The following is a 23,192-nucleotide window of genomic DNA, read 5'->3' on the forward strand; positions in this document are numbered from 1 at the left end:
TATGTAATATCACCTGCAAACAGAACTCCAACAGCCATTTCTGTATTCTGATACCTTCTGAAAAGCTGTCACTGCCTCAGCTTCACCACAGCTGTACCAAGGCTTGCAGTCTTGTAAATTCATTTATACTCCTCTAAACTGCCTTTTATAGCGCTGCATGCCACTCAGGCGCTCGACTGAGGTGTCACTATCTGATGCTTATCTTGGCTATTCCAGAAACTTCATGGTCTTTTCCTGGTCATTTTGACGGCTGAAATTCCGGTCCTAGCTCACAGATCCTACATCTTGCAATTACAATTCATATCCGTTCAGCCTGCAGGTGCCAGGCCCGTTTACTTTATTTGTTATCTCGACAGCACTAATTCCTCATCTTTCAATTGGTTCCATTGGTTCCGTTAAAAGAAAACCCCGAGTTCAGTATCTGTGAGGTAAACCCTCAGTAATAAAACACTGGAGATAAACAGTAAGCTATGTCAAATTTCATTTTTTTATTTATTTTGCATTGCCAAATGCAAAATATAAAATTAACATGAAAAGATATTAAAATGAGACACGTGAACGAATCAGCAGCGGGAAGCAGAGAAGCGCCGTGCCGTGCCGTTCTGTGCTGAGGCACGGGACGGGTTGGGCTGTGCTTTCTTCCCTACGTGCTCTGTGAGAGTTTTATTTCCCTTCTTTTCTCCCCTGCTCTGAGACATTTTCAGTTTTCCCTGCAGCCAGCTTTCTGAGGCTCGGCAGGAACACGGCTCAAGAGGACAAGGAGCTCTCTATAAACCAGGCTAGAGCTTCTTTAAGCAGCTCTTTGCTATCTGAAGGTGACACGATGGCTTTGCTCAGCAGCTGCGAGCAGCCCGGACTCCCTTCACACCACACAGGCAGCACCGCCGGGATCATCAGCCGCTGTTTTTGAGGGGACGGCTTTGTTTCTCGTGATGGCGGAGGCACTCGGCTTCGCACCTCCCTCAGGCGCCCTGCCCGCTCCTAACATGGCCGCTTCGCCCGCTTCCAAGATGGCGGCGCAGGGCTCGTACCATAGAGACGCACGGCGGGCCGCTCTGCGCGCCGCGCTCTCTGTGGCCGCGGAGAGCCGACGGCATCTCTATGGCAGCGGCCGCCGCGCTGCCGGGCGGACGGCCCCGGGTGGCGGCAGGCGCCGCCGGGCGCTGAGGGAGCCCGCCGTGGGGCTGGCGGCGAGAGGATGCCCCTAGCCGCCTACTGCTTCCTGCGGGCCGTGGGCAAGGGCAGCTACGGGGAGGTGAGCCTGGTGCGGCACCGGCAGGACAGCAAGCAGGTAGCCAGGGGCTGGGGCGGCCCGGGGTGAGGGGAGCAGGTCGGCCGGGGCCTGGCTGCGGGGGCCCGGAGGCGAAGGCCTGCGTGGCTGCGATGGCAGCACGAGTGCCTGCGGGCCCGTTAACCACGGTGTGCAGTCCAGTGTTCTGCTAACCTCGCCGTCCTAAAAGTAAACAGCACCGGGAGGGGACTTTCTGTCCTACGCAGGTCCCTGGATGTCACCGCTTTCCGTGCAGATCGTTAGCATTGGCAAGGATCTTGCTTCCTTATCGTTTCTGTTTTAACTTAAATATTTGAGGTATTGGCCTGCGTCTTATCTCTTGCCAACTTTTATAAGCATTCATTTTTTCTCTAACAGGATGAGCAAGATTTTTGGTTGTGGCTTTTGGTGATTGCTATGTATTCTGCAGAAGAAACTTTCTAAAAAGTATATTTGCTGCCAGAGTAATGTTTGTTTTTTTTTTTTATGGGGGTCATGTGGCTCAAGTATTTAAAATGGAAAAAATCTAATTTGCACAACAGAGAGCAGAAGAGCATTACGGTAAACTTCATGGGAATCTTTCCACAGTAGCATGTTCACTACACCATATATAAGCAGTGCTGACTTTCAAGTTAGGCTATATGTCTCTTCTTTGCATTCTGGTCATACTGACTAATATTGAAATAAAACTATAAGCTGTTGGTTTCCATGCCCAAATACCACTGAGGCAATTGAAGAGGGCAACTTGGGAAATACTTCAAAGGAAATATGAGTTATCCTCGAGGAAAGACAACAAGGCTGGCTGCCCAGCTGAAGTGCCTCTACACCAATACAGTCAGCTTGGGAAACAAACTGGAGAAGCTGGAAGCCACCGTGCTACTAGAAAGCCATGATGTAGTCATTGAAACCTGGTGGGATGATTCCCACGACTGGAGTGTGGCTGTTGACAGCTACAAGCAGTTTAGAAGCTACAGGTGAGAAAGGGGGAGAGGAAGCATTGCCCTGTATGTCTATAAAAGAACAGAGTGTAAAGAGCTGACCATGAAGAATGGCCATGAGCAAGCTGAAAGCCTATGGGTTAGAGTTAGAAACTGAGACAGAAAAGGGAGCCTTGTGGTTGGGGCCTGATGGAACGGACCTTATTGATGAAGCCTTCTTCCTCCAGCTACAAGAGACATTGTGTTCACAAGCTCTCATCCTGCTGGAAGACTTAAGCCACCATGATATTTGCTGGAAAAGTAGCATGGCAAGCTGTAGGCAATCCAGGAGGCTCCTGGAATGCACTGAGGACAACTTCCTGAGTCAAATAGTAGATGGCCCTACCAGGGAGGATACAGTACAGAATCTGTTGCTCACCAATGTGAGTAAATTGATTGGAGGCTGCCTGGGCTGTAGTGACACAAACTCTCCATCCCCAGGTGTAGGCCATCGGGAAAGGAAGGCAAGAGACTGGCATGGCAGAACCAGGATCTGCTGGACAAACCAGAGAGCAAGAAGAAAATGCACAGGCAGTAGAAACAGGGATAGGTACTGTGGGAGTATAGGGATGCTGCTAGGCTGTGCAGGGACGTAGTGAAGAAGACAAGGTTCAACTGGAACTGGTTTTGGTAAGGAGTGCCAAGGAGAGCAAGAAAAGCTTGTATCTCAATAGAAAAGGTTAGTCCAAGAAGGCATACCTCCACTAGTGAGTAGTACAGGCAGGCTGGTGCTTTTTTGCATCAGTCACTGGCAGCTACTCTTTACACAGCCCTTGAGGGAATGGGTTGGAAAGTGGGGATGTGGGAGTTCTCAGTGCGGGAGAAGTCGTGGATCTGTTGTAGCATGTCCAGAGGAGGGCCACAAAAATGATCCAAGGCATGGAACACCTCCCTGCAAGGACGGCTGAGAGCTGGGGCTGTGCAGCATGGAGGAGAGCTGAGAGCAGCTTGTCAGTATCTGAAGGGGCTGTAAGAAAGGACAGCCTCTTTAGCAGGGTCTGTTGTGACAGAACAGGGAGAAAAGGTTTCAAACTGAAAGAGGGGGAGATTTAGATTGAGTAGAAAGAAAACCTTTTTGCAGTAGGGGTAGTGAGGCACAGGTTGCCCATAGAGGTGGTGGTACCCCGTCCCTGGAGACAATCAAGACCAGGACAGGTGAAGCTATAGGTGTTGCTGTTCACTGCAGGGCAGTTGGATCACATGGCCTGTAATGATCCCTTCCAACTAAAAGGATTCTGTGACTGTAGTTGATTAGGCATATAGAACACAGTAGCTACATTATTTCTCTTTTATTTTAAATGCAGATGATGCTGCACACAGTTCTGTTGTGTTTCCCATGGGAGCTCTGTGTCACTGGTTATTAAAACTGAGGAGCTTTTCTAATATCCAGCAGACTTTTGAAACAAAACCATGCTCAGAGTCGTGAGGTACTGCTGCTTTCTGCATCACTGATTCCTGTGGTATATCAGGGGCAGTTTTCCTCAACACTAATTAAATGTGCTGAATTAAATTAATAGGGCCAGCCTGGGAATTAGATAACCAAGCCATTAGCCAAGGACAGTGAAACTGAGTAAGGATTGTTTTAATGGTTTTGAATGAAAAACTCTCAGATAAGAGTGGAGTCAGATGTGTGCCATGACATGGCTCTTCCATGGAAAGCTGCTTCCTTGGAAGTGATTGCCTCAAAATATACATCAGTGAGGGACTGACCCTAAATGTTGCCGCTCTGTTTGTTGAGCACATGCTCTATATATGCTCCATATATATGTGCTCCATCCTTTCTTGTCTCGTTTGGCTTCAGTGATATTTTTCCTAAAACCTGAAATTCTTCAGGAAATGTTTGTTGTGGTATATATGAGGGAGAGTTAACAGCTTTCAAGTGTAGCTTTAAAAAAAATTAAATTTATACAGGCAGTAAAACAGGTTTAAAACATGGGCCGGAGACCTTTTGGCTTTCAGTGTGACCAGGAGGCTCTGCTTCACTCTGATCCATTTCTTCTTGCATAGGTTTAAACTTGCATGCACAGAACCTCGTAACTGCAGCAGAAACGTTTTAGGGCAAAGTTGAAGATGTTTTTGAAGGAGTGTAAATGACATCTGCTTTCAGCTTTTGGAGAAAATACTTTTGGCAGCCCTCCAACTGCTTCTCTGCTTGCACCATTTCTTTCCCAGTGGAAGCCTGTTTTCTTCCATGGTTAACTGCTTTGTGGGCTTTTTGTACAGAACAGTCCTAACTCAGTTCTGTCTTATGGCTCTGCTGCCAGGTGCTAGTTTTTTGTTTGGTGCTTTCTTGTGAGGGCTGTTTGTTTTGCTTTGAAGGAAAGGATAAACTGACCTAAAGAGCTTAGCTGCGTTATTTTGTGCATTCAGAAGCTCTGCTCTTTTAGATACTTTTTGTGGATATGAAAATGTGGAATCCAAGCTTTGAAATAGAGATTTTTATCAACTTCTTTTAAATTTTATTTTGAAAGTATGATCTATATCCAGGTGAATTTTATTCTAAACATTCATTGTCGTTTTTCTGATACAACTGCATGCTTTCCTTAGTGTTATATTTTTTATTTATTGTAGAAATATTACTATCAAAATGACCCCTTCAGAAGGAACTGTGATGCACTGTAAGACAATTCTGGCTTAAGAGATTAATGACAAACGTGTTTCTAAATGAAAAGAAAAAGATAATAAAAATGAACATAGTCAAAAAAAGCGAAGTGCCCCAGAATTCCTGTGCAGTGTCATTCAGGTAGACTAATAACAGCTACACCTGTTGCCTCCCCTCCCCTCGCCAGCATAATTGTCTACGTAGCATATAACTGCTAAGAAATTGCCATTTCCATATAGAATAATGTATGGAGATTTCCGTTACTGTATTTCCTTTAGATTTGAGTCATTTCCTAGAGCTTCTATGTAGTAACTTTCTTCTCTGATGATATACCTTAGAATTTCTTTTACAGTACGTCATCAAAAAGTTAAACCTTAAGCATGCTTCCAGCCGCGAGAGGAAGGCAGCGGAGCAGGAGGCACAGCTGCTATCCCAGCTGAAACACCCCAACATAGTGGCATACCGGGAATCCTGGCAGGGCGAGGATGGGCTGCTGTACATCGTTATGGGCTTCTGCGAAGGAGGAGACCTGTATCACAGACTCAAAGAGCAGAAGGGCAAACTTCTGCCAGAAAATCAGGTGGTAGAATGGTTTGTCCAGATTGCCATGGCATTGCAGGTAAAATAAAATGTGACTTTGTCATTTTAAAATAGAAATTTAATTTGTTTCTTTCTGCCTCTAGAATTCCATAGTTAGGCTACAGATTTTGAAATCCGGTTTGGCTGGGTTGACAGCTGAGTACAATGGTTATCAGTTCCATTCGTGGCCTGTCTGCAGGTCACTGCAGTCAAACTCACTATTTCAGAGAGGATTTTGCCAGCACTTGGTGTATCTACATCTCTGTCACAGTAGACAGTGGTAACTTCCAAGGTGTTTGTAGTCTGAAATGCTTCTGTGGTTTGACTTTTTGGATCAGACTTAAAGAGTGTAGCTGTTGTTCTGTTTTCTTTAGAAGAAAAGGCTTCTTTCAGAAGCATCTTGTTTTCTGTGGTTTGCTGTTTCTTTAAATGGTAAGTTTAAACTGCTGATTCATCATTTTCTTAAATATAATCTGACTCCATTGTCATTGGAGATTATCAAACTTTAAAAGCTGTTACTGTGGTAATAAAGACAAGATAGAAATATTAACACTGAGAAATAAGAATTTTCTGTCCCGCTCCTTAAAAGTTGGCTCCTGTGGCTAGATGTACACGAGTACGTGTGCATGCACAGCCTTGTCTGCTCTTGCTAGTTGGAAGCCTCCTCTTTTTCCCGTTCTTTAGACAAAGCTCATTGCATTTTCCACCAAAAGTTTTAACTAAAGACTAAGATCTGGCTGCCAGGAAATGGAGCCATCAGAAGTGAGTTATTCTGAGCACACTCCTACATTTTTATTTCTTCTTTTCTGCTGGCTTGTTAAAGCCACGGGGGGGATTTCAATAAAGCAGTACCAAGTTTTGGGGCTGTACCTATATTATTAATGCACTAATGCTGTCTTCAGTAGTGATAAGTCATTTTTATAAGATAGTGATATCTGTGTCTTTGCTGTGTTTGCTTTTCCCTCTTTTGAGCTGTGTTGCATGATTTTGCTTCTCATGGAGAACCAGTTGTGTTACTTAACTCAGTCTATGTGGTTTTTTTTCTTCCCCTCCCAGTATTTACACGAAAAACACATTCTTCACAGAGATCTTAAAACTCAAAATGTGTTTCTGACAAGAACAAATATAATCAAAGTGGGTGACCTGGGAATAGCCAGAGTGTTGGAAAACCAGTGTGACATGGCCAGAACTCTGATAGGCACACCATACTACATGAGCCCTGAGCTCTTCTCTAACAAACCCTACAACTACAAGGTACAGTAAGTTGATGCAAATGTCATTTCTGCTTTGCTAAGCAACTGGTTTTGTTTGCCTGAGAACATTAGAATCTTATGCGCTATTTTTAATTAATTACTTTTTAATGTCACAAAAGATAAAAGGAAAAATGAGATGTTGGCCAGCACCTTTATGGAACTGTTTGCTGCAGTGGATGAGAATTAACAGCATGTGATAAGTTATCACAAATCAGGTGTTTGTCAGGCTACCTGTACCTATTGTAGCATGCCAAAATAAACAGAGATTTTAGTCTGTGTTATGTAATTGGGTTTTCTAAAAGTATTATGTATGAGACATGATGCTTTATACTAAACTGTAACATTAACAAAAAAAAAAAAAAAAAAAAGAGAAATGTGCAGTGTTTCTGAATTTAACTTAAAGTAAGTGCTCTTATGTTCCACATGTTGAAAACCATGGGGAGCATCAGTTTGGGTGTCATTGTTGGGTGAGCAACAACTAAGGGAAACTGTTCTTATGAAAAATAAAAATATTTTCTTTCTCTGGTTAGAACCAACATTGTAATTAAATTTAGAAAAAAAAAATATATATATATATATATATATACACAACTATGTAAATATATATATATACAACTACAAACTGCAACTTTTACAGTTATTTTCAGACTCCACCTGGTTAAAGTTGGAAGGAAATAGTCAATCAACTTTAAGAGTGAGACTGAGGCCAAAAGTTTGTGGTGCATTTTGATCTTAAATGATTTATTGTGATTAAAAGCCTCTTGGAAAGCATAGAACTAAGCCTGGAGATAAAATTTCTGCCTTTAATGCAAAGCTCTTCAAACTTTCTCTTTCCCTTTTTTCAGTCTGATGTTTGGGCTTTAGGCTGCTGCGTTTATGAAATGGCCACTCTGAAACATGCATTTAATGCTAAAGACATGAACTCTTTGGTTTATCGAATTATTGAAGGAAAGGTAAAGACACTGAGATTTTTATTAGTTCTTGGGTTTTTTGATAACTTGAGGTCACCATTTTCAGTCAGAAGCTATGCAGGGGTTTGTAGGTATTTGGCATGTCACATGCATCGCCGTGTCTGCTTGTAAGGTTGGTATTTCCTGGTGATCTATGATAGAACAGCACACCCAGGAAGTTTGTTTTTAAATACTGCTTGGGATTTCTTATTACCTTTCTGTACAATGCTGTGTAGATTAATTTTCAAGGTTTCGAGATAAGTAGCTTTTTTTCATTTTCTTCAGACTTACACATTGTGCAAAGAATTCCATCACTGTTAGTCTTTTTCCTGTTCTAACTTCAGTGTCTTATTTGCATTGCTGTATGATGAAGTTAAAACAGATTAATTATATATAAATCTTACACCTATTCACAGAATTTCAACTTCAATATTAATTAAAACCAATAACAAAAATTGACAGGCAGAACACAGTTAAGCACTGGGGAAATGTATCGTGTGAATAGTTGGACTATTCTTTATACAGAGTACTTAGCTTGAATTTGGCTGTTATGTGTAAATGATTTTGCAGAACGCTTTGTTGCAGTGTTAAATAATCTCAGACTTCCACTCCTGTTCCAGCTGCCACCCATGCCGAAGGATTACAGCCCACAGCTGGTAGAAATAATACAAACCATGCTCAGTAAAAAACCTGAGCAGAGGCCTACTGTGAAAAGCATACTGAGACAGCCATATATCAAGCACCAAATTTCGTTGTTTTTGGAAGCCACAAAGATGTAAGATATTTTCACTTGAGTGATTGTATGCAAAACTTTCATGTTACTTCCATCTTTGCTTTATAGCTTTTCCTATTTTGTTTTTATAGCAGGATAACATTAGTTCTGCTGTGTGCCGTTGTAAAACCTGCAAACATATTAGTTGCCTTAGAGTCTTTGAGAAATAGGAGAGCTAGAATGAAAACCAGTTGGGTTTGCTTGTTTTTGTTTTTTGCAAAGGCAAATTAAATTATGCAAGTCAGAACTGATCAGCTTAGTCAGAGTAAAGAAATGAGAAACTCCAATATTTTCAAGGAAACACTGGGTGATGCACATTATGATAAATGGTTCATTGAGGCCATTTACCAGCTGGGAACTGTATTTGCAATTTCCTTTTGGTATTCATTGATACCATTGTTTTTCTTCCTTAAGTTTGGTCAGTTATTTTACTGCTGCCAGATAAGAGTGGTTTTGGTGCTGTGCAAACAAACATACTTTGCTGCTGGAGTCTAAATGGTGTTTTTAAGCTCCTTTTATAGAGAGAAAAATGGGGATGTTATGTACAGCCTGTTGAAGAAGCCCACTATTGTGTGTTCTCTGTTATCTGTGTACGGGATTGTTTTTGTAAATTCATAGAAGCTAAAGAAGTATCTTAAGGTCTTGTAACCAATGAATGAGCAACTTTCTTTCTTTTTTTTTTTTTTTTTCTAACAGGAAAGCAGCCAAAAGTCATAAGAAAATGGCAGATCCTAAACTTAAAGATTCTTCTTCTGTGGTCCCAGTGAAGAATGAATCTCATAACAAGAACACTGTACCCCCAAACAGTTCCTCTGAGCGAGGGAGGAAATGCAGAGCTGTAAGATACGTCCTCCTTCCTCTCCTGCGCACTGAAAATCAACTTGCTTTTTTCCCAGGAAAAATACTGTATTTTAGATGAAATGCCTTGAGCATTGTGAGAACATAGATTCCTCATGGTGTGTAAAACTTACCTTAATGAAGGGGTGGTGCTTAGGTTAATAACAGGAGTAATCAAAAAGCTGTGGGTCAGTAAAACTGATTGTAGTGCCTTAACTATAAGATGGTAACTAAATAACATCTGATTTTCTACCTGTGGGCTCTGTATGAACCACTTCTATGTAAATGTGCAATTGAATCTGCAAACTTACCTTTTGTGTGAAGCATGGTTATATACAAGTATTTCTACACTTCTCATGGAGTATTTGAGGTAAAACATTTTTCAAATATTTGATGACAAGTGATAACCATTTTCAGTGATACAATTCTGATTGGAAAAATTAATTATTGTTATACTACAGAAACTGTTTACTGTTCTAGTTGTTTCCAGTGGTTAAAATGAGTCATATAAAGTGATTAATCTTGTATGTGGTTATGTGGTTGGTTGGTTTTTTTGTTTGTTTGTGTTCTGAAATTAGTCTGCTATCGTGGGTTTGAGCTTTCAGAGCTGAAATGCTAAATGTATGTGGTGGAGTAGCTCTTGGAGAATTGCTGGCACTCATTGGCTTCTCCCTCATGGAAGACCAAGGGTTTACAACTTTTCTTTCATGGTACCAGTGAAAGTGGGTGAGCGGTATATGTTTACATCCCTGCCTGAAATATTAATCTGCACATACAGTCTGCATCTCTTTTAAAAAGTGGGGTGTTGCATTTTTGAAGCTCTTCATCTGCTATCAAAATTTCATTACGCTTTATGAACTCTGGTATGTTAACAGTGTTCCTCAGGTGCTTGGAGTATTCTTTCATAAGTGTGTAACACCAAGAAGCAACTCTCTTGTTTTGTTTTTATTCTAGAATGAAGAAGACTGTGCCATCAAATATAAAGCCAGCAAGTTTTGTCCATCAGAGAAACCAGCTGTTGAGCTGAGTGCAAAACCATGCAGTAATGATTTGGACAACTTGGGAGGCTCCTTGGCTACGATTAGTGGAGTGAATATTGATATCTTACCATATGAAAAGAAAAACTTTGGAAGTGAAAAGAATAGCAGTGAGCATATTCCAGAGAGCAATAAAGCAAAGTATGTGAATGCTTCAGGGAATTCTGAAATAATATCCAGTAATCCTCCAATGAAAACTGATGGACTACAGAAAAAGACAAAGCAAGCTTCTAAAGGGGGAAGTGTTGACTCTAAGCACTCATCTGTTGATGCTGTGGAAGATGATGATGACACTTTGAAACTCCTGCAGCCTGCATTGAAAGACCAAAAGCAAACTGACGTGGTAATGCATTTATGCTTACATAGACTTTGAAATAGATGTAACTAATAGACACCTCTTAAAACTCAGAGAGCTGCTGCTCGTACTGGGTTTGCTACCCAAGCAGGATTCTGCTGATGGCATTGTTGGTGTGCTCTAAATAGCTGGGAGCCTTGGCTTCAGATTTGCAAATGCTTTGTGGTGGGGGAGTTTCAGCTGGTGGTAATACTGCTTCTGAAGGGAACTAGAATCTTCGAGCCAAGAAGAGAGATGGCAAGAATAGTTTTAGGACTTCTTTGTTCTGAACAGGCCTGGCTAATTTCTTGGGTTGGTCCTGGTTTGGGTAGGTGACCAGTAGCAATGGAGTAGACAGCCAATCAAGTGGGTCTTGGAGAGACTTTTCTCTTCCATTCTTGACTATTTAGTACACTCAACTAAATGACTTGAATAGATAAATGGTAGACTTGGGGCTAGGGTACTAAATTTGTCAGAGAATAGAGGATAGATTAAACAGTGCTTGGGATTGATTCCTGATTTATATACCACATGCACTCTCCCTGTCTCCTTTTTGCTTCTTTATAGTCAGATACTTAATGGAATGTTGAAGTTTCAAAACAAAAAAAAGTGAGGATGAGGAGTAGGAGTGATTTAAGGCAGACAGGTGATGAAGTGGTGGAAAGAGGCATAAAAGAAGGGAGAATTGAACAATGATGTGGAAGTGTGAAGCATTTAGCTTTCTTGCTTTCCTTTCTATTGAGAGCAGATTGTCTCTTGCTGTCCTTAATTTCATTTATTCTTTCACTGTTGGTGTTGGTGATCTGGAAAATCAGTATGTCTAATGAAATGTCAGCTTCTCCCTAGGCTTGTGTAGTGCTGTCATTCAGATAGTAACTGACACACATACTGCCTAAGTCTTTTCCCCGTGTGCATTTCCCAGTGTTAAACAGGTTTGCTATGGCAACTGCAAAAATACTATTCTTATTTAATCCTCCTGAATCTCTAAATGTCAAATATAAACATGGCTCTTCCTCTCACATTGGTGCTTTGGATTTAACAGTCTCATGTCTGCTCCTTGGCTGTACAGCTCTCACTTCTGCACAATTGCTTGAAGCCATTTTGCTTCAGGTGCTGGTTGCCTTTTAATTACTTTTTTTCTACAGGAGGATTTTCATGCACTTTTTAAATGAGAAATCATTTATTGCAGAGTTTGGATTCTACTGAAAAACTGGGACCATTTGTTCCTGTTGTAATTCAAGTGTCTTTTGAATGCTTCAATCTTTAGATACGGTGGTGCAGCAGAAAGTGTTTTCTGACTGTCACCAGCTTATTGTGTTTGCAACTGTCAGATGTTACGTTGGATGTAGGCCAAGCAGTCAAGTAGCCTGTGCTGATTTTTTATTTTTTAAGTGCCTACAAACTGAAAAAGTACTTTTCTTTATTAGGATGTTGTCTATCACGGAGCTTCAGGAGATGCTCAGGAAAAAATTACCTCTCAATTACAGCCTCCTGGTTCTACTCATGAGCCCTCTGTCTCACGGCAGCAATGGCAGAAGAAAAGAGAGCTGGCTGAAGTCTGTTCAGAGAAGGTACAGGGCTCCTTTCACTGCTTCCACAATGAGCTGAGTGCCTTCTTGGGGGAAAGACACCACCTGTGTAAGGAAGGGGAAACAGGATGACTGGTTTTTGGAATTGTACCTTATTGCTGTTCTCCTCAGTTTTGGTATTTGAGGCTGGGATCAGCAAAATCATTGGGTGAAAAGTAGTCTGGAAGGAGGGGGATGAGGTTTAGGGAGGGAGAGAGAGGAAGTGGATGCAAGCAGGAGTGCAGAGCGGGAGACATCAGTAGAATGCAAAACCTTTCTCATCCAGCTTTACCATGCAAGAGGGTCTTCTGCATTACAGAGAGCTTTTATATAAATACGTAGTTTCTTACTCATTTCTCTTTCAAGTTCAGAGCAGTTTCTCCTCGGCCTTTACCTTTTCCTGCTGATGTGAATGTGAAGACAGCACAAAGCTGTGCAGAGGAGCATATTGCCAAAATCTCTGCACCTGCCAGTAGCACCAGAACCAGTCAAGATGCCATTGCAAAGGTTAGTTCCAAACACGGTGTCACTCTGCTTTTGTCTCTCATTGCTTCTGAGCAGGCTGTTCCTGGAGCACATGTACAGAGAGTACAGAAATGTAGAGTAGCTTCCTGTCTGGAAGTTCAGTCAGCCATCTGGCCAGTGTTGGAAAAGATGCTTCTGTGCTGAGCCAGTGAAGCCACAGGCTTCTTTTTCAAAGTGTGTGTTAGTCTTGGTTACCAAAACTGTTTTGTGATAAATAATACAGCATTTGTTAGGTTTAGAATTAGAATTAGAAAGCAGCTTTCTCTTCTGTGTCATATGAAAGAACATTTTTTGTTTTGTAGATAGTGAAGGTCATTGTGACAATTGCTAATTAATATCATACTAATTTATCTTAAAGGAGAGGCCTTTGTCAGCGAGAGAGCGAAGACGGCTGAAGCAGTCTCGGGAAGAGATGTTTCCTTCTGGTAATTATGTTTGCATTCTATAAATGACTTTATGAGCATTCTATAAATGGACTTCTAGAATAAATTCAACTTGCTGTCTGTTCTTCACTAGCATCTTGAGAAAGATGCACTAAAGCTGTAGTTCTGACAACCATTTCTGTATTCTTCTAATTCTTGACTGTGTTCAGTTGCACTCAGGAGTGACAGCTTGTGTTTGAAGTGTGTGTGAGGCTCAGAATTTACACTTTTCAGATAGAAGCTTCAGTGGTTTTTGTTTGAATGTCTACCTGCCTATCCTCTGCCAAACCTTTTCTTGCATGAGCATGAAATTAATTCAAAATACGTGCACCTGAGTTATAAATATTGCCAAAATGTCATCCTTCCAGTGATTCCAGCAAGACGAACAGGAAGTAGTGCAGTAGTTGAAGGAAAATCACATGTGGAAAATCGTGTTAAAGTTGCTCAGTCTTCATCAGATCCCAGTACTTCTCAGGTAAACTGAGGTCGTCATGCTTTTGAAATATTTCAGTGGAGGCACAATTTGGGAATATAGCGACATTTAAAAAAAAAACAAACAAACCTGTATGTGGAAGAAACTCGGTGAGAAAGCTCAGTTATCTGCATATATTGTTTTGTAAGTCCTGAGGGGAAGCACAGGTCTGTGATCTCCCTATTTGTTTGGCTAGATCAGCTTAAAATTTCTACACGTTTTCATACCACCTGTCAGAGGTAAAGCCTAAGAGATATCCCAGGCAGCACTGACGTGTGATTTCATTGCTGAGTGGGTTTTTTGGCTTGTTGGTAAGAAAATATGTATCATGACCTGTGTTTTGGTTCTGGATGAATCGCCTGCTGGAGTTCAGTCTTAACACATTACCTCTAGCCTTGTACATCTCACTGTGCTTTGTTAGTAGAATACTGTGTTTGAGTATCTTTATGTGCTCACAATAAGAAATAGCTTCCAGAAGAAAACTAAACACTTTTGGTGATATTCTTTTAGTTGTCTAATTTAAAAAAAAAAAAGGCTAAGGTCATGAACATACATTGGGCAAAATCTTCTGCAAAACCACGGGACATTATTAATATCAGGAAAACAAAGGAGGAAACTTGAAAAATTCAAAGCATAGGCTTTGTTTTCCTCAGGCCTGCACTTGCAAGGAAGGTATTTTGCATGGTTTACCTGCTTGTGTATGCTTGTAGCTGTTATTTAAGTGCAAAAACTGAATTTGCATTCACAAACAGAGGCGACATGAATTTAGTAATGCTTGTTGTGTCTGCGTGTGCTGCTGGTGGTGTGTGCTGTGCTGTGCACTGAGCACAAGACCTAGAGACACGTGGGCACAGTCTCCTTGTGTATTTTAATGGATGCTGAAAACTTAACTAGTAAAGGAAATTAATATGATTTGAAGATGTGTATGTTAAAGGTCAGTAGATGAGCTAAGGATGCTAATGTATAGTATAGCTAGCTGGAAATCGTGCATGATGTAATGGTTCTTAAATGAGGTAAAGCATTTGTAGTGTTAAAACAGTGATGATGTCATGCTAGTCAGACAAGCATTAAGCATGTTGTGATGTCCTGTGTATTAGCTTGCTTAAAAATGAAGCTTAAATTTTTTGAATATATCATTCAACTATTCTAGTTGAATGGGGCTCTTTTTTGTGTAGAAAAACCGGTTAGTGCCATAGTGATAAATTAATTCTGAAAATCAGGATTTTCCTCTATTGTTTCCTCTTCATGTAGAAAAGCAGAGAAACCCACTGCCTGTCTGATGATGAGCTAAGCTCTTCCACAAGCTCTACAGATAAATCTGATGGAGATTCCAAGGAAAAGTAAGTATTTTGTGTCATAATATGTGAGAGTATTAAACCCTGACTTGGAGTGGGGAAAAAAATTAGAGGCATTGCTTTCCCAGCTTCCCTTTACATAGTGATTGAAGAATCTCATGATACATAGAGAACATTTAATTGTTGTCCCTGTCTGATTATAAAGTTTTTGTGCTGTACTTCTTAGGACATGTGATTGTGCAGCTATATTTTGGCAAACGAAGCTCCCCAGTAAACCAGTGTTGCAGCATCAGAGAAAAAAGACTGCCCTGGATGCTTTAAAAGCATGAGTGCAGAGGTGTCCATGTGTTTTCTTTCAACTCTGAAGGGGGCTGAAATAATTTATTTCAGATTTTGTCAATGTTAGCAACTTCTTCAAGAGATCCTATTTGTTGCATTGCTAGAGGTGTAGCTGCACAGGTAGCAGTAGCTGATAGGACTGAGGATTTTTTCCATTTTGTGCCATTATTAGATGAAATACTACTGATGCTGCTGCTAGTAAAACTGTACCACAAGATGTAAATTTAACATGGGATGCTTAGTAGGACCTCACTCTATTTATTGAAAGTCTTCTGAAGGGAAGGGGGAAATTGCATCACGAATGGTAACTGAATTACATCATGTTTCTCCTCTCCTAGAAAAAGCAGTGTGAGTGAAGTGAATGAGCTGGTGCAGCTAATGATTTGGACACTGAGAATGGACCCTAAGGAGAACTCTGAGTGCTCTGTAACTTCAACTCCAGCCCCGGAGTTTAAACTTCATAGAAAATACCGAGACACTTTGATTTTGCATGGAAAATCATCGGAGGAATCAGAGGACTTCAAATTTGAAGAGATTCCTTCAGGTCTGTTGCTGTGATACTATCTTAAATGATTGGTTGTCAGCTGCTAATTAGCAAAGAAAGCCTCCTAGTGGGCTACAGAAAGCAATCAGTCCATTCTTGCTTCTTCCAGATATTAACAGCTTTCAAATAATTTGGGGTACAGAACTGTTCTAGCTGTGATGTACATGCCAGTGAAGGGAGCGGGGACAGTCCTTCAGTTATTAATGAAGAAAGCTGATCTGTGCTGTGACTTGTATTTAGAAGTTTCCAGAATGAACAGTTCAAAATTGGAGTTGAGCATTTTGAAATAATTTGTTGTGAATTGTGGACAAAGCTGGAATTGCACAGGAAGCACAACTCAGCATTAAACACGGTGGAGGTTTTTACAAATATAGAATCATAGAATCACAGAATGGCCTGGATTGCAAAGGCCCACAGTGCTCATCAGTTCCAACCCCCTCCTATGTGCAGGTCACCAACCAGCAGCCCAGGCTGCCCAGAGCCACGTCCAGCCTGGCCTTGAATGCCTCCAGGGAAGGGACATCCACAGGCTCATATAGAAGCTCATTTGCAATAAATTATTCTTAAAACAGTTGAGTGGTTTTCTGTTGTTGTAGAGAATTGTTAGAATGAAAAATAGTATTTTGTAGAAGAACTACCTGAAATGAAGTTACAGAGGCCTAATTGTGTGAATTGCCTGCAGTGATGTTGTACTGTACAGTGCCTTAAGATTTAGCATTGGAATGGCTCTTGCTCATAGGAGATCACTGTTGATGATCTCCTTCAGATAAATGGTTATTTCATGCAAACTGACAACTGGAATTCTGTGGTAACATGTGGTTCCATCTTCTTCTAGGTGTGTAGTATGGAAATTGAAAGTAACTGCAAAACTGCAATGATCTTCTCCTGATCTTCTCCTTTTTTTTTTTTTTTTTTTTAATAGACATGCTATCAGGTCCTGAAAAGATGAGGAGAATGGTTGAAGTCCTGAGATCTGATGTGGTGCGAGGACTGGGAGTGAAACTTCTTGAGAAGGTGTACAGCATTATGGAAGAAGAAGATGAAGTGAAGAGAGAGGTGAATGCTTTACAAATCAGATTTTTAGAATTGTTTGATTTCTTATAAACCACTTTTTAGATATTGAGGTGACAGTGCAAACCTGAGTTCCAGAAAGTGTTGATGTGGTCAGTGGCAGGCAAGGGCCTGAATGTCTGTTCAACATTAATAAAATTGGTTCTGAATATAAATGGCATCCAGCTGCACATTCTTCAGGAACCAGAGGAGCTTTAGAACTGTACCATGGTCCCTGAGTTTGAGGAAGATGTAAGGGGTATAAGTAATGACTCTGTGGTGTTTCTCCATTAATGGTTTCCTTTTAAGCTATAACTTCTTATCTTCATGTTGCTCTCACTTCAAAGTGAGAAACAGTTTAATACCTATTCCTAAGGGAGATGAATGAGCAGAATGTTTGACTCCTCTGATTAAAAACTTTACTACAAAGAAAACATGAGTATGTAGTGCCAGTGAGTATTTCACTTGTGTTTAAAACTGTCAGGTGGGATTTGGAACATCTCTGGCTTTCACAGTAAAATGGACTTTTCCCATTTCCCCCCTTCCATCTGTGTAATAAAACTTCGCCTGCTGCTTTCAGATGAGTGCTTTGGTTAATGTCCTGATTACTTTTGCTGATATTTCAGTCACTGTTACTTTTTCAGTAAGTTTGGTGTTGGTTTTTTTTCTGCCAGCTGCAGTTGCGGGAGCACATGGGAGACAAGTATGTGAGTTACAGCGTGAAGGCACGCCACCTGAAATTCCTTGAAGAAAATGTGGAGTTCTGAGCAGAACCTTTTCCTGAGCAAAGAGGACAAAGCTTTCTATCTTGTCTGGATTGGATCAGCTTGAAGAGCGTGTTTCTTCACTGACCTCCTTTGCTGGATAAACTTGCAAAAAACATTATTACTACAAAGTATATTTTTCATGTTAAAATGCAGACCAGCCTATTGCTTTCTCAGAAGAGAAACTTGGTTTAGTTTTTATTCTCTTAATTAAACTTCATTTTTTCTATAGGGCTGCATACTAAGCTTTGTATAAAAGGAGTGTCCAAAAAAAACAAAGTGTGTGTGACTTTATCATAGCAAAAGGTTGGGGCTAAAGTGATTTATGTACTATTGGTGGTACCAGAATCCATGCTGAGGTGTGATAGACTGAGCCCTTACACCAAGTATTTGTATAGAGTTACTGGGGAGGAGCAGCTATTACTGGTGTTGTGGGGGACAGGCACAAGAGCAGGGAAAACACAGTTCACCCATGCACAGACAGCTTATTTCAAAGGAAAAAACACAAAACCCAAGGCAGTCTGAACACAAAGGAAGGGTGTGGATGGACAAAAGTCTGCTTGAAGCTGCAACTGAAAGCCCTCCTTGCCTGCTCCACCTCCCCAGATGCCCCTCTACAACAGGTCTGAGGCCTGCATGGGGAAGGCCCATCTGTGAAGGGGAACAGTCAAGGGGGTGAGGCACTGGACCAGGGTGCCCAGAGCTGTGGTGCTTGCTCCATCCCTGATTTTTAAGGCCAGGCTGTATCAGGCTATGGGCAACCTGACTCTCTGTGGATGTCCCTTTTCACTGCAGAGAGGTTGGAACAAATGGCCTTTAAAGGTCCCTTCCAACTCTAAGGATTCTGTGAATTATCGGACATGAGATGGTTCATGAGACTAGGACTCAGAATGGAGTCAAATGTTTGCCCAACCATTTTATTGTAACAAGTGGAAAGGAAAGGAAAAGTCTAGCAGTGTGAGCAACATTATACAATCATAGAACCCTTAGACCTGGATGGGACCCTTTAAGGCCATCTGATGACCACTACCAGCCCTTTGCTGGACCAGTCCTTGATTTTTTTCCACAAGCTCTCAACCAGATAATGGCTATTCCTCAGACACAGCTCTTCACAATCTATCCACTTCCTAACATAGAGGGCAACTCTGCCACCCCTCCTACTTTGCCTATCCCTTCTGAAAAGCCTGTAGTTCTCGATCAGGGTATTCCAATCATGGGATTCATCTCACCATGTCTCCATGATAGCAGTTAGGTCATACTTTCCCAATTGCGCCACGGTTTCTACCTCCTTTTTATTTCCCATTCTGCGCTTATTGGTACAGAGGCACTTCAGCTTAGTTATTGGCCTTGTTTCCTCCTCAGAGGAGCCCTCCCTAGTACTTCCAGGACAAGTCTGGGGTTTTCCCTTACTGCCTCCCAAGGTGACAGCATTCCCACACTTCTCTGTCACCTAGTACACCCCCGTATGGGGCTGCTGAATCACGGCCTGAACCTCTGATTGATCACCTGGGGCGAGCAATGAGTCAGCCAGGGGAGCACAGGTGAAGGCAAATCACCTGTGCTGCAGGAGGGGGTGGAGCCTGGCTGCACCTCTCCTGGAGCCATTGAAGAGCTGACTGCCAGTGGGGAAGGATCTCTCTGGAGATCTGCTCCACTGGAGTTCATCTTGCGAGCCCATAATGGGGTGAGTGACTTTCTCTCATTACTCCAATATAAATTATACTAGCCAAGCTCCTGGATATATATATATACCATCTGTATATCCATTGATTATACAACCCCCTCACCCCCATCATATCTGTTTTAAAGCCCTGCTAACCAGCCCAGACGCTTTGTTCCCAAGAATATTTGTGGCCCTTCTAGTCGGCTCCCATCTGCTGTCAGCATTCCCCCTTTCTCAAGGCTCTGTCCCAGGCCACAGTACCCAAAGCCCTGAGTACAACACCATTTGCAAAGCCATTCATTCAGCATGTCCACCCTACTCCTTTTGTGTGGACCCCAGTCACCAACTGAGAGGACAGAGGTGAACACAACTTGCATTCCCAATCCCTCAGGAGTCTTCCCAGAGCCCTTAAGTCCCTTTTGATTGCCCGAGGACTTATTTTGCCTACCTCTTCATTTCCAACGTAGAAAACCAGTAGTGGATAATAAGAGGGCTTGACCAGGAGAGTGGTGTTCTGAGCAACATCTCTAACCCAGGCACCAGGCAGGCAGCACACCTCCCTGTGGGACAGATCCAAGCAGCATATCGGGCCCTTGATTCCCCTCAGAAGGGAGTCCCCTATGACAACAGCCCTTCTTGTATTCCTGACTGACGCTGTAACAAAACAGGGAGCAGACCGACCAGCCTTAGGCAACTTCTGCTGCACGGCGGCATCATCCCTAGTCACAGGGCCACATCCCCAGTCCCTCCAGCTCTAGATCCTCATAGCTGTTCTGTAAGAGCACCTGGGGAGGTGGGACAGGCTGAGGGGCAGTCGGCTTGCTGCCCCCATCAGGGACTTGTTTGCAGCCCTCGCTGTCTCTGAGGTCGCCCCTTCCCACCTGACTGTGAGGCAGCAGGCGATCCCCCACTGCTGGAGGAGCATCTCCCAGCACGGCTCCTGTAGGGATGGCAGAGCGCGTCTCCACAATCGATCCCATCCCCACAATCCCGGATGCTCCTCAGCCTTTCCGCTTCCCCCCTCAGTTCTCCCGCCGCGCTGAGCAGATCCCCAGCTGGGATCCCTGCAGCAGCACTGACACGCCGGGCATCTTCTGCAGCCCGAGACCTGAACTGAATTTCTATCTGAGTCTCCACGTTCTTTAGCAGCACATCTCCGCCGTGCGGTGCCCATGGCTGCACCTCGGTGCGTCCAGAGCAACGACCACCGAGCCGCCCATGGCTAAGCGCTAATCCTGCAGTACGGCAACGCGCCCTGGCAACGCCCACTTCAACGTAAGCCGCTCTCGCGAGAGCTGCCTGCCTGCTCTGTTATCTCGCAGTTCCCTGCATAGGGGAACCGACAGAAACCCCCCGTTATGTCGCGATCAGTCACCGAAGCAGCGAACCTCGGCGATCGAGGATACAGTCCGGTTCTTGGGTGGATCATAGTGAAACCCATCCAACATTCTTGCAGGGCTCCCACACGAGGCCCAGCTGCTGCATTTTGGCGCAGCCTGGAAGGTGAGAGGCGCCGAGACATTGCCCTCATCCACCCGGTTCCTGACAGCCCTGTGTAGGCAGAGATGCCTCCAGCCGTCCTTGCATCTTACAGCGATCTCCGAGACAAAAGTATCTTCGTATGACATCTCACGGGATGCTACTTTCTCTATCCACGTGAATCTGCTGTTAACAAAGCCGTCACTGCCATCTCATATCCTACATCAGTTACAAGTCCTTAGGACTTCACAGAATCACAGAACTGTAGGGGTTGGAAGGGACCTCTAGAGATCATCGAGACCAACCCCCCTGCCAAAGCAGGTTCCCAAAACCAAGCATTGTGTACTGTCTTACACAACCTGGTTCAACCTGGCACTGCTGACAGCTTGTTCTTCATGTGGTTAGAAACACTTTCAAAGAAACATAGTTGTATTTTGTCTCCTCAGTTATGGCAATAGCCAAACTACACTTGATTTGACTGTGGGCAGCGTTCCTTTTTGCTAAAACACTTCAAGGAGAATGTGAACTCATACAGCCTGAAAACTCATCACCCCACACTGTTTTCCCTATGACTTCACTTAAACTGCAGCCAAAGTGTAGAGGGCCTTCGTGCTCTGTGCAGCTCTTAATGAGCTCATGACAGCATGCAAAGCAGTAAGGAGAAAAAACTACAATACCGAGTCAAGAAGCATCTCCCAGGGAAAATATATTAAAGCTTAAGAAAGTTAATTGCCACAACGTATCATAACAAAGAACCGTTTTATTTAGCTTTTAGAATGCCTTTTTGGTTTTCTGTCTGCTGGCTTCTTATCCTCTGTGCCCGACTCCTGCACAGGCAGCCACTTCAGGGGGTTGCGGCGGTACATGGGCCATGGAGGGAGTGTCAGCTTAGAGAACAGGAACAAAATAAAACACGCAAAGCACGGTGTTAAAGAAGTGCACAGCTTCTGAGACCTGAACTGCAGCATGGACATTTGTGCTTTCTATCTGGGTCTCCGTATTCCTTTTAGCAGCAGCTTGCCGTTTCTCTGGGTACCCAGAGAAACACACTGCTGTTTCTATCACCAATAGAATCAGATGAACTTTAACATTTAATTGAAATGGAAAATCAATTCAGTGTTAGTAGCAGCATGAAATTGCAGCATTCTGTAAAATCTTAACAACGTGTTGTAATGTAAGTTTAAGTACAGGACTGCGTGCTCTACAGCTCAAAGAAAGCAGAGATGTGCACTGTTACCTGAATTAAATGGGAAACATCTGTGCTCACAGCCCCGTCATTCAACTGCTGCTTCAGGTTAAATAGTGGATATAGTTTCTGGTTTGGGCACAAGAAGACCCCCTTACCAAACAGGATAATGCAAATCCAGCCATTACTATGTAGACAGTCCATCCAAACTGCTCAGTGACATATCCGAAGATGAAACCAATTACCTAAAACAAACAAACACACACACACATGTTTTTGATAAGATTTCAAGCACACGGAAAGGCTGCTGAAGCCACGCTTGGCCGGAGGTGTGGAGAATAGCTAAGAAGAAATAAAGGTGTGGGTTTTTTGTTTGAAAGCAGACGGTGCACCTTTCTAACCTCGTCTGCAAAACTGAAGACCAATTTCAAGATTAAAGAAATAAATAAATACGGAACTAAAGCGTTGATGCCAACCCAGGCCCAGCAACGTGGAAAAGAACCAAGATCCTAAAATCAGAGAACAAACCGAAGGAGCCCCTCATTATCACCGCGTGTACTTACGGCAGAGACGAGAATGATGCCCTGGAAAATCTGTTCCGCTAATTTCTGGCCCTTGTAGTCCTATGGAAACAAAGCTTTCGGTCAGCGGATGCGCCCCGCCGGGCAGCCGCCACAGGGCCGTCCCGCCCTTACCATCTGTGTGGGAATGGAGCGGAACACGTCCAGCATGGTGGCAGGGAACGGCTCCTCGTCCTCCTCACTGGTCTGCTCCCTGTGCTCCCGCTCTTCGTCCTCCTCACTGGCCTTGGCCTGCTCCTGCTCCCGCTCCTGCTCCCGCTCTTCGTCTTCGTCTTCGTGGTCGTCGTTCTCCTCCTCCTCCTCCTCTTCTTCCTCCTCCTCTTCCTCCTCACTCTCACTTTCCCCCTCCCCCCGCACACCAGGCTCCTCCCCGCTGATGGCAGCACACACCGCCTCCCTGCCGTGCAGGCGCAGCGATACCGGAAGGCGCCTCCGCGCGCGGCCGGAAGTGTCCGCCTCGCGCCCCGCCCCCGTCTCTCGCTGCCGTAGGTCGCCGCCATCCCCCCGGGCCTCCGAAGCGTTTCCCGCGCTGTCGGCCCGGTCCCCGCCGTCGTCTGCGGCCCGCTCCCCGGCCTCGGCCCGGTCTCCGCCGTCGGTTGAAGCCCGCTCTCCGGAGCCGCCCAGCTCCTCCATCGGTGCCGGCGCGGCGGTGGACGCCGTCTCCACGGCAACGGCTGTTTTGGCCGCAGGACC

General features: G+C 43.5%; 2 protein-coding genes across 6 annotated transcripts; one reads left to right on the top strand and one right to left on the bottom strand.

Annotated features, from left to right (window-relative positions):
- Positions 1 to 958: 958 nt before the first annotated feature.
- NEK4 (NIMA related kinase 4) lies at positions 959 to 17,869 on the top strand. 4 transcript variants are annotated; one of them, XM_085235867.1, is made up of 15 exons: positions 959 to 1,255; positions 5,202 to 5,468; positions 6,485 to 6,682; positions 7,527 to 7,634; positions 8,252 to 8,406; positions 9,100 to 9,241; positions 10,195 to 10,620; positions 12,039 to 12,182; positions 12,546 to 12,686; positions 13,063 to 13,129; positions 13,495 to 13,601; positions 14,850 to 14,938; positions 15,571 to 15,776; positions 16,699 to 16,832; positions 17,501 to 17,869. In XM_085235867.1, the coding sequence occupies exons 1-15, from the start codon at positions 1,199 to 1,201 to the stop codon at positions 17,591 to 17,593; spliced, it is 2,334 nt and encodes a 777-aa protein (XP_085091993.1). In that variant the 5' UTR covers positions 959 to 1,198; the 3' UTR covers positions 17,594 to 17,869. The 4 variants fall into 4 exon arrangements, with proteins under 4 accessions (XP_085091993.1, XP_085091994.1, XP_085091992.1 ...); XM_085235868.1 differs by having other exon boundaries at positions 960 to 1,291; positions 5,188 to 5,468; XM_085235866.1 differs by having other exon boundaries at positions 960 to 1,291.
- Positions 11,975 to 23,132, bottom strand: SPCS1 (signal peptidase complex subunit 1). 2 transcript variants are annotated; one of them, XM_085235874.1, is made up of 4 exons: positions 22,614 to 23,132; positions 22,482 to 22,541; positions 22,077 to 22,163; positions 11,975 to 12,245 (listed from the first exon to the last, which is right to left on the bottom strand). In XM_085235874.1, the coding sequence occupies exons 1-4, from the start codon at positions 23,130 to 23,132 to the stop codon at positions 12,174 to 12,176; spliced, it is 738 nt and encodes a 245-aa protein (XP_085092000.1). In that variant the 3' UTR covers positions 11,975 to 12,173. The 2 variants fall into 2 exon arrangements, with proteins under 2 accessions (XP_085092000.1, XP_019475499.2); XM_019619954.2 differs by lacking the exon at positions 11,975 to 12,245 and adding an exon at positions 21,473 to 21,619.
- Between the last annotated feature and the right edge of the window lie 60 nt (positions 23,133 to 23,192).

This window comes from Meleagris gallopavo, chromosome 14, assembly GCF_905368555.1.
Source record: "Meleagris gallopavo chromosome 14, MGAL_WU_HG_1.1, whole genome shotgun sequence".
Lineage (NCBI taxonomy): Eukaryota > Metazoa > Chordata > Aves > Galliformes > Phasianidae > Meleagris > Meleagris gallopavo.